This window comes from Gossypium arboreum, chromosome 13 (assembly GCF_025698485.1).
Source record: "Gossypium arboreum isolate Shixiya-1 chromosome 13, ASM2569848v2, whole genome shotgun sequence".
Classification (NCBI taxonomy): domain Eukaryota; kingdom Viridiplantae; phylum Streptophyta; class Magnoliopsida; order Malvales; family Malvaceae; genus Gossypium; species Gossypium arboreum.
Window position 1 is genome coordinate 112,706,093 of NC_069082.1, and position 10,967 is coordinate 112,717,059.

The 10,967-nt window shown below is 31.5% G+C and overlaps 2 protein-coding genes across 2 annotated transcripts; one reads left to right on the forward strand and one right to left on the reverse strand.

Moving 5' to 3' along the window:
* Window positions 1-1,338: 1,338 nt before the first annotated feature.
* Window positions 1,339-4,639, forward strand: LOC108464145 (H/ACA ribonucleoprotein complex non-core subunit NAF1-like). Its single transcript, XM_017764264.2, has 3 exons — window positions 1,339-2,371; window positions 3,097-3,174; window positions 3,328-4,639. The coding sequence occupies exons 1-3, from the start codon at window positions 1,517-1,519 to the stop codon at window positions 4,468-4,470; spliced, it is 2,076 nt and encodes a 691-aa protein (XP_017619753.1). The 5' UTR covers window positions 1,339-1,516; the 3' UTR covers window positions 4,471-4,639.
* Window positions 4,640-5,607: 968 nt separating this feature from the next.
* Window positions 5,608-7,225, reverse strand: LOC108464146 (F-box/kelch-repeat protein At3g23880-like). The gene has a single exon (XM_017764265.2). The coding sequence runs from the start codon at window positions 7,001-7,003 to the stop codon at window positions 5,828-5,830; it is 1,176 nt and encodes a 391-aa protein (XP_017619754.1). The 5' UTR covers window positions 7,004-7,225; the 3' UTR covers window positions 5,608-5,827.
* Between the last annotated feature and the right edge of the window lie 3,742 nt (window positions 7,226-10,967).

Here is a 10,967-nt window from a genome sequence, read left to right on the forward strand (position 1 = left end):
ATTTTTGAAATTTAAAACTTAATTTCTATATTTTAATTTTAAGAAATTGAATCTTTATGACTTTTTATTTGAAAATCTTGATCCCTTTGTCTAATTTTTCCGTTAGTGGTTGTTATAAAAAGATCAAATAGCATTTTTAGCCCTTAATATTTACAATTTTTTTGTTAATTTAGTCCTTACCCTTTAAAAGTTATTATTTTTCCATATTTTGTCAATATGGAAAAAAATATTTAAAATTTTAAAAATAACTTTTCCATATTTTAGATAAAAACATAAAAACTATATATATTAAAATAAATCTAAAATTATGAAAGAAATAAAATTTATTTAAAATTCAAAAATAAATTTAAATATTTAAAAAATTCAAAATTGAATGTTGTGTAAACTAGACCAAACCGTTCGGTCAAACTAGTTGGCCCATAATTGACTAAGATATCGATCTAGTGAGAGATAAAAACCATGAACTGACACAAATTGGTTTGAATCGAATTCTGGTTGAATCTATCGTTGAACCAATTTTTTATAGTTTTTAATATTTTTATTTTTAATTTTTTAATAATTTATTTATTTTGAACTAATCAAACCGTTTGAACTGAGAACCGATTGGTTTGACCAGTTCAACTGCTATTTCTGGTTCCAAAAATATTGCCAAAATTTCAAAAAAAAAATGTTATTTACTACTTGAATAGTAATAAGAGGTATTCATGGTTTGTGTAACCCAACCAGACTAAGCAAGTAAATTTTTTTTGAAACTTGGCAATGTTTTTGAAACTAACAGTCTAATCAGTTTAAAGTAAATAAAATATTAAAAATAAAAATATTAAAAATTGATAAAAATCAGTTCAATTGTCGATTCAACTAGTCCATATTGATAGATCAATCGATTTTTTATCTCTCACTAGACCGATATCCCAATCAATTCTTAATCTAACTAGTCCATTCCGATTTAGGTCACATTGAATTTTGGGATTTGTATATATTTAAAATAACTTTTATTTTTTAATTTTAAATATTTTATATTTTCATAATTTTAGTTTTTAAAATATATTTTTTAATTCTTATATTTTTATTTAAAATATGGAAAATATTAATTTTAAATTTTTATTTACTTTAAAAGATAATGATCAAATTGACAAAAACTATAAACATTGAAAGATAAAGATATTATTTTATCTTTTATAACAGCTACTAACGAAAAAATTAGATAGAGAGACTAAGATTTTAAATAAAAATTTAAAAATTTAATATTTTAAAATTAAAGTATAAAGACTAAATTTTAAATTTATTAAGAGTAGGTTTGACAAACTTAAACATTTTCTTTCTAAAATCCCCTGCATTAAACAACGTCGTTTCGGTGGAATATGCGTGTACGTCTATGCGTCTTCTAAACCCTTATGTAAAACCCTAACTCTGCCACTCATTTTCTTTCCTATTATCATTCTTCCGTTTTCTCTATTTCCATTAGAATAGCAGAAAAATAAAGTATTTGGGGCGTTCTCTCTTTAATTTTATTTTAATGTTCAGCGATAATTTAAAGGAGTGGTTTGAAGGTTTCCCAGATTTAGATAGGATTGAGTTAGAAGAGAGTGTATTTGCCGATATTGATAACAGTATGGAGATTGGTAAAGAAGATAAATTTGACAAAACCCATGTAAGCGAGCTTGGCTTTAATGGGTCTGAGTCAGATTTTGATGGGTTCAAACCAATTGTTCATGGGTCTGCGCTGGTTGAAGGTGAGCCGGGCCGTGCAGTGAAGGTAGAAGAAGATACGTCAAAACCAGAAAGCAATCTGAATTTATCTATTGAGGAATCAAAAGCAGAAGATTTTGATGGGCTCAAGCCAATTGTTTGTGGGTCTGAGCCGGTTAGAGGTGAGTCAGGCTGTATGGTGAAGGTGGAAGAAGAGTCAAAACCAGAAGGGAATCTGAGTTTACCTATTGAAGAAGTGATTGGAAACGTTAGTTTGGTTGACGGATTAGAGAGTGGAAGTAGTAGTTCAGAGTCTGACAGTGAATGTTCTTCTTCTTCATCATCTTCTAGTAGTAGCAGTGATGATGATAATGACGAGGATGAGGAGGAGGAGGGCGAAGACGAAGAGGAAGAGGATAAAGAAAAAGTGAAGGGGGAGGCTAAAAATATGGATGGTGCAGATGAACTTGAAGAAGGTGAGATAATAGGTATTAATGAAGAGGTGGCCGTTGATGGAACTGACAGTGATGATGATGACGAGGAGGAGGAGGAGGATGATGATGAAGAGGACGGAACAGATGAAATCCTTAGTGCGTTAGATATTGAACTTGATGAGGTAGATGATGAGGAGGAAGATGCTGGTGCTTTGAGAGGTCCCATCAAGTCTAAGAATGAAGTTGAGGTAAAATTGTAGCTTTGGTTATATCTTTTAGAAGTTCCTTTTGTGCTTCTATTATATTCCTTATTGTTGTGTATTCATGTCATGTTTGTGTACTTTGTTAGATCATAATCGTGGTATCTTATCTTTATATGATTTTTTATATTTTAGTATTTGTTATATTGATTTTGAGATATTCATGTGTATTTGTATCATGTTTGTGTGCTTTTTATGTCTAATATTTCCAAGTCAAGCTGTAACGTGTTTCTTTCTGTTGTTTATTGGAGTAGTCTATAATAAGAGATAAAATCATTCTGTACTGAACTTTTGCTTGTTCAAAGATGTTTTGACATGCTTTTGGATGGAAGTTATTGTTTTTTGCTCTGCTGAGATTGCGGATTAAGTTCCACATGATGAAACCATGTCATATCTCTTCAATTTAATTGAGTCTGGCTCGTAGTGGATCTTTGCATCCATGTACTTTGATGTGGTAATCTTATATTAACCTTGTTTGCAATTGGAGCCCTATTTGGCTAACTTTGGCTGTATATTTTTAACCCATCCAAGCTCATGACCATTAGACTTTATTGCACTCTGATTCTTGCTTGATAGAGATCAGGCGTTTCATCGCACTCTAATCCTCTCTTGTCAACCGCAGAAACCTATATCTAGAATTCTCTCTCATGCACTCTTTAGTTCTGAACTATATGATTAAAGTAGTGCATAATAAATGCTGTTAAATTTGGTAGGTTCTTCCCCAAGTTCCACCACTGGATGTTGAACTGCAACCCCATCATCAGATGCTGCCTGTTGGAGTTGTTTTGTCGGTAAGGGCAAGTTGGAACCTCTGTTGCAAATAACAAAGGCCAAACCTTAAATTTTTATTTGAATTTTGTTAAACAATCACATAGCTATGTTCTCAGAGCTTGGTGATCTTTAATCACGAGGTTTGTCTAATGATGTTCCTTTCATTACTACAGGTGATTAGTACCAAAGTTATTGTTGAAGGAAGAGAGCAGCACAATCCTCTGAATGAAGGTTCGATTCTTTGGATTACTGCAGACAGATCTCCATTGGGATTTGTGGATGAAATCTTTGGACCTGTAAAGAACCCATATTATGTCGTACGATATAATTCTGAGAGTGAAGTCCCTGCTGGGATCCATGAAGGCACTTCTATCTCTTTTGTCCCTGAATTTGCTAATCATGTTCTCAATGAAAAGAATCTTCACAAGAAAGGATATGATGCATCCGGTGAGAATGATGAGGAGTTATCAGATGATGCTGAGTTTTCAGATGATGAAAAGGAGGCCGAGTACAGGAGGATGCAAAAAATGACAAAGAGAGCCATGAATGACCAGAGAGTGGGAAACCGGAAAAGCAATAAAAAGAAAAATAAGAGTAAGAATGGATGTTGGAAAACTGATAAGAACTCATCCCAGCAAACATCAACCGGAATGGGTCAGAATCAACATAATTTCACCACAATCTCAGCATCTTTGGTTAATCATAATTGTTCATCTTCTGTCATGGGAGAACAAAATTTTGTTGGTGGATCTGGCTTTGTTCCACCATTTTCGGTCGTGCCACAGTCTTCTGGTATTATTACACCTTCAAATGGAGTTTGGACTAATGGAATGCCAGTCCAGCACCCACAAAATGCTATTTTTCCAAACAGGATTTCTGCAGAAGGTATGTCATTGCTCTCGCAGAATTATCAACAGCAACCCATTCCTTTACCGACCCCAGCGATGCCAACCATGATGCCATATCAGCAGCAGCAATTTGATCCTAGTTCGAATACATTTCCTAATCTGATCTTACCTGGTGGCCAGTCAAACTTATTTGCTGCACTAGCCTCTGCACCTTGGATGGGGATTGCAGGACAAAATGGAACATTTGGAATGGGCATGCAGGGCCAACAATTCAACAGTGCATTACAAGGTATCTCGACAAATGGACCAACAATGGGTGGGAATTGTAAGTTGCAACCTGATGGTGTTCAAGGCAATTTTGAATCATCCCAGAACTTTAACATGGGTGCATCATCCAGTCGTGGAAGAAAACCATATCATCGAGGTCGTGGTCGGTTTACAGGTGGAAGGGGTCATCAGCGATCTTAATGAACTGCAATTAATAAGATCGGTTGGAGACACAAGCCTTCGAGAGTGATTTAGGTAAAACTATATATTTGGATTGTAACTTTTTGTTGAATGTTTGCAGTAGTGTTAGATTTAAGGTAATTAGCACTGCACCTTTTTTTTTTAAGATTAATCAAGTTCCAATTCCCAATTCCCAAATCTTTCATTGTCAAGCCAAAACTCAACACAATATGTAGTCATGTTGAGTACACTCAAACGATATATAACGGGAGAAGAGGAAGGCTGAGGGTAAGAATTATAATCATCCCATTTCTAGCTTCAACAATATAACAAACTTTCGTCATTTTTAGTACTGAAACCTAATTGAACCAAAAAAAATTCTATATAAAATATTCAGCCTTTTGTATGCTTTTGCAAATATGGCTCATCAGTTTATTACTCAAACATAATTGAATAAAAAATATATATATAAAATAATCATTGTCTTCCCAATAAACTGATTTGTTTCTTCATTTTCCTGAAATTAAACATTGGAAATAAATACAAATTCAACACTGAAAGAAGGAAATTATTTACAAGTAGGCAGTTGCAGAAAGGGGAGTAACAAGTAATCAACTACTGAGTTTTACAAACTCGGAAGTTCACAACTTGGGACTTGGAAATAATAAAGCAAATTCCTAAGCTATGCCTCCAGTCACAAGTTAATTGATGGATCAGACCTACATATTCGTGTCTGAATATCTATCGGCATAGGTGTTAGACATGAGTACTTTCGAGAACATCGAAGAGTTTGTGTGCCATACCTGTAACCACTGTTTTACATTACCAGCACAATTCAATCAACAAAACCCATCAAGTTTTTATTCTTATGCTTGGGCTAATATTAATTTCTCATTCAAAGATTGAAAACTTAAGGTGCTCGACTTAAAGAACTTTGGGATCATAATCAATTCTTGAATCAAACAAAAAAAAAATGGCCACCCCCCTGGAACCTAACTACAAATGCAAACTTTTGGTAGGGTTGTTAAAATTCTCCCATGTCTTAACCGAATCCTACCAGCTAAAGATGATTTCAGAACCGACCATAATAGATAAGTTAATGTATAGACTACAAAGCAATCGAGCAGATCAGACAAATGCATGTATAACCAGGAATGCTTGAGTCAAATTCAGTAAATTTTTTAGATTCAAATGGTTAAATGTATAGAGAAATCAACAAAATAGAGCATAGTTCAAAAAATAGCCAAGTGTCCTTGCCTGTTCTAAGCTGTTATCCTGCTCCCTCACTCAGAGTTCATTGCTTGTACATTCTTCTTACACAACTCGAATCATTAATTGCTTCATCATTGGCGGCAAGTTCAGTAAATCCATAAGCCGCTCACTCAGTTGAACGATTAGCATTACCCGCATAGTTTGCACGATTCTCAGTCATAGCATCATCAATTACTCGATCAAGTAACACTAGGCTCTCCGTATAATTACAAACATAAGTACGTCTGCCTTGAATTCCAAAATAATCGATTTCATTGCTCTCCGGATCACGGGAAATCAATCTTAGATTGTTATAAGTTCTCAACATCAAATCCCCATTTTTCCTAAACCCCAGAACCCTCGGCATTGGCTCCGTCCCCAGTTTTCCTAAACTGTACATCTTAGTCCATGTTTCTACGACACCATACTTCTTCATCACCCATATATCACACTCGGCATGTAAAGACCCCAATTCAATCACAGCAATTGATGACAATTCATCATATGGAATTACATAGATCTCTGACTGATGGGGCAAATTCCTCAATCTCTCAGGCAACATAATCTCTTTAAAAACATCATCCCTCATATCAAAACCCAAAATCAAAAGCTTACAACTATAACTCCCTTCATTATTCACTCTCTCATAAGCAATCCAATGAACAGTTTCATTCACATAAACCATGAAATCATCAGAATAAAGATCATATTTTGGTGGGGCTAATATTTTCCAGCAATTCCTTTTGAGTGAGTAAAGTTCAACCTCAACATACTTGTCTAGCACACCTTTCTTAGTGATTTTCAGAAGTTTATAGTCATTTTGTGCTGAATCAAATCCAAACCCAACGGATATTTTATATGGCAAACTAGACAAACATGGTTTTGGTAGCGTAATAGACTTCCGAATAATTGGGTTGCATAAAATGAAGATGCTATCGAAACTAAACTGAAAGTCCATCAAACAAAGCAACCCATTGCAAGCACCAACAATAGAATGATGGTTATCAAAAGGCATGTACTCTAACTGGGCGTACTTTCTGAATTCTTGGTCATCAGAATGCAGAGAGTATTCCACTTCATGGCGGCCAGTCATGACAAAGAATAGATTGTTGTCTTTTGTGCGACGAAGCTTTGACTGATGGCTCACATGGCTGGAAATAAAATATGGGTTCTTGATGAGAGAATTCCAGGCTTTAGAAACACACATGCATTTCCCCAGGGATTTCACAGGTAGTTTACAGAAGATTTCAAGGAAGATTTCTTCAGGGAAATAGTATGGAAACATTGCTTGTTTTGACATCATTTCTGGGTCTGCAACACAAAGCTCTTTTTTTCTTTTTTTGTTTTTGTTTAGGCCAAGAGAAAATGAGGGAAAAGGAAAGGAAAAAGGTATCTCTGTTTACGGTCCTTACTCTTAGGTGGATGATGTGGGTTGCTTCACCTCTCTTCTAAGACACCTTCCAAATTGATTCGTGTAAATTACCTACTCCATTTAAGCTTTACCGGCTAAAATATATTTTATATTAATTTCAGATCATGTAGATTTAATTCATATATATATATATATAATATTTCTATTTTTAATTAATGGATTTAATCTCTGTTTTGATTATTGGTTGAGTAAAATTTGAAATAATATTAAAATCATTAAATTGGTGAATAGTAATTAAATCCACAATTTAATGTATACAAAATTAATAATAAAATTGTATTTAATTAATTTAATTCCTACTGTTTGAATTAGTATTAAAATTTCAAATTTTAAAAAGCATGAAAATAGAATTCATCAAATTAAACTATAAAAATAAATCTAAAACTTATGCATAGAATAGGAATTAATATATAATTTAAACTTTTATTAATTATTTATAAGAATTAATATTCAATGAAATTTTATTCAATACCATCAAATTTCAGTATTTAATTTTTATATTATACTATAGAAACTTAATCATATTTATATGCAATTTGAAAAAAAATATTTTAATTATTAATAATGTCAATAGTGATATTGTTTAACACATTGTTTAGGAATCAAATCATTATAGCACGATTAGATTAAGAATCGGTACAGTTCAAATTAAAGTTAACAAATTAAACTAACTGGACTAAACCTATCATGGTAGTTGCACATGGTGGGACTTGGAGACCCATGCATAAAATTGTGAAGGGTGAGTCTCGAACTTAAATACCTAATATCTAGGGCTTCCGCCTTTGCTAATTGAGTAATTATTTCCACATCAGAGCATGAATTTTTTTATCTAAGTTAACCCTAAAGTTAACAATTGTTATCACATTGAGATTTAAACTTAAACAAAATATTTTACTTAAATCTGTTTGGGAAAAAGAAAACTGCATCCTTTTTAATATATAAAATCATATTCTCCCTTAATTTTGTCTTTTAGGTTAATCCTACTTCTGAGTAATAGACAAATCAAACCTAAAAAGAAAAAGAAATTCTATTTTTGCAATGTATCAAACTGGGATTTTCATTAGAATTGGAATATTGAGGTGACTTGACTTTTCTTTTATCCTTCCTTTCTCTTTTGAAATTACCCCCAAAGCTGGCAATCAAATTTCAGATTTTCAACTAAAGAATTTCAAGGTAGAAGGCCCAACCAATTGTACCTTCTTCAATTAGAAATTTTTAAAGCTACACATTTTTGTCTTTTAATTCAATGCTATCAAATAAGAGTCCAATTCAGTATTAAGTTAGATATCTAACCAATATTGACCCAATGAAAAGTGTTCATAGTTAGGTTAGTGAAACAAAAATGTGCTAATAATTAGGTAAGAAGGTTATCTTAAAAATTTAAATATATATATTTAAAATACTAAAATAGAAAATACATACAAATTCAACAAAATAAAATTATTTTTTTTCCTAAACACAAGATTAACTATTGAAGGTAAAAAAAAATTCCGGGTTATCAAAAAAACCTAATCTCTTTTTTATCGAAGACCCTAAAGAAATTTTTTTCTCCAAGCCGTTTATTTTTTATCTTTCGTTTTTTTTAGTGGTGGTGCTAACCTTCGAGCTGGCTATCGCCTGCCTTTTTCATATCTCATCAAACCTTTCTTTCTTTCTTTCTTTCTTTCTTTCTTCTTCTTCTCATTCACTACATATGTATTCTTTCTTTTCAGTTGCAGACCTATTTTCTGGGTATTTTTGATGTCTTCATAAGTTGTGATGGATCGATGACAGTGCCTGTCGTTCACTAAAATTTCATCAGCCCCCAATAGTTTTTCTTGAAAAGTGGGTAGCTCTTTATCAACTTTTTAATTTGTTTCTATTTTGAGAGTATTTTAAAATAATAGATGATTTCAGGTGTCGATTTGGACCCATGTTGTCTTAAGTTTTATATGTTTTTTTTGTTTGTTTTTCTATTGTTTAATAAGTCCCCAGTTTTAGATGTTTTTGTTTGCTCTTGTAGCACGTTCTTTAGTCTTGCTTATGCATGTAATCTTAATTTTACAAGTGATTTTAGGGATTATTTTGTTTTCGTCCTTTCTAGTTTGGTGAATGCTCGATTCTTTTGTCGATTTCTGCTCACAGCTTTGGACCATCCAAAGTTGATTTTCTTATCGTATTAAGTGCTTGCAATCACTCCAGATACGTCGTACTTGAGTTGTGACAAAGCCAATTGTCAACATGTCATAATGTTCTATTGATGCTGAAGCTAAAGGCTTTGTTGTGTTGGTGGAGTTTGTCCTTCACCATTTACGACAAATGTTTGCTATTTTTTTCTCTGAATTGTATGATTCCATTAATTGAATAAATTAATAAAATTATCTTTAAAAATGTTATGAATATCTTATTAAGTGGATGTCCATCATGATAAAGATAAAGTTGATATACTTTAAATTCTAATAGTTATTACAATTAGATCTCTACTTCTTTTATACTTCTTATGCCTATAAATAGAGACTATGATAAAGTATTGTAAATCATCCCTTTGATTAATAAAGTACATTCTCTATTGCTTTTATATTTTCTTTATTCTTTATTCTCTACATCTCTTTATTTTATACCACGTTATTAGCACGATGATTCTCTATTTTGTTCAAAATCTTTCGAAGTTATCCCACAGATCAAATTCTTTTTCACCTTAAACTTTCATCCTTACAACTTCATCTTCGAGACGTTGAAAGATTCAATCTCAGAATGAATTATGGTTCTTATTCTCGATCTTTGATTAATTGTACAAGCATGCGTAAAGTATAGATTTGGTTAAATTTTTTTATGTAAAAGACATAATCTGTAATGACCCAAATTTTACGGTTATCGGGAAAGTAAATTTTCGGGTCTCCATTTCTAAAAAAATAGATTCGTAAATATTTATTAAAAATATTTGCGAAGTCAATTGAGTGGTTAATTAGACTTTAATTAAGTAAATTTAGCTTAATTAAGAGTAATTAGTGGAAAGGATTAAATTGAATTAAGTGTGAAAGTTTAATTATAGAATAAAGAAAAGTGAAGGGACTAAATAGGAAATAAGCCAAAAAGGGTGACAAATGTATGGTTAAAATAAGTTAAATGTGTACAAATATAAATGGTACACATGTATTATACATGTGTATTTACTTATTATATAAGAAAAATAATAATAATTAAAATATATTATATTAATATTATTTTATATTAATTAATTAAATAAATAAAAGTTATGACAAGTGTAAGGTGATAAATTAATACATGTGTATTAATAAATATACACATGTATAAATAATAAATATTATAATAGTTTAATAATAAAATAAAGAAATGAAATAAAGAAATAAATGAAATAAAAGAAATGAAAAGGAAAACAAAGCAAACGAAACAGAAAAGAACAGGGGAGAAAGAAAGGAAAGAAAGAAAGAAAGGGAGAAAAGGGAAAATCAAGATTTTGAAGCTTTAAACTTTAATAGGTATGTCAATTTAGTCCTTTTTACTTAATTTTGATGTTTTAAAAGCTTTAGAACAAAGTTTTGATGAAATTAAGTTGATATTTTGAAAATTATTAGATTTAAAAATATTGTTCATGTTGAGTAAAATGATGAATTACGGGCTAAATTGATAGAAATTCAAGTTAGAAATGAAATAAGGATTGAATTGTAAAGTGATTCATAAGTTTTACGCTTTAAGGACTAAATTGAAAGAATTTCGAAATTATGGTTTTATGATGAAAAATAGATAATTATGTCTAAGTTTGGTTAAAAATTGAGTAGAAATAAAGTATGAATTAAGATAGAAAAGTAAGTGAATTTAGTTAGGATTAAATTGA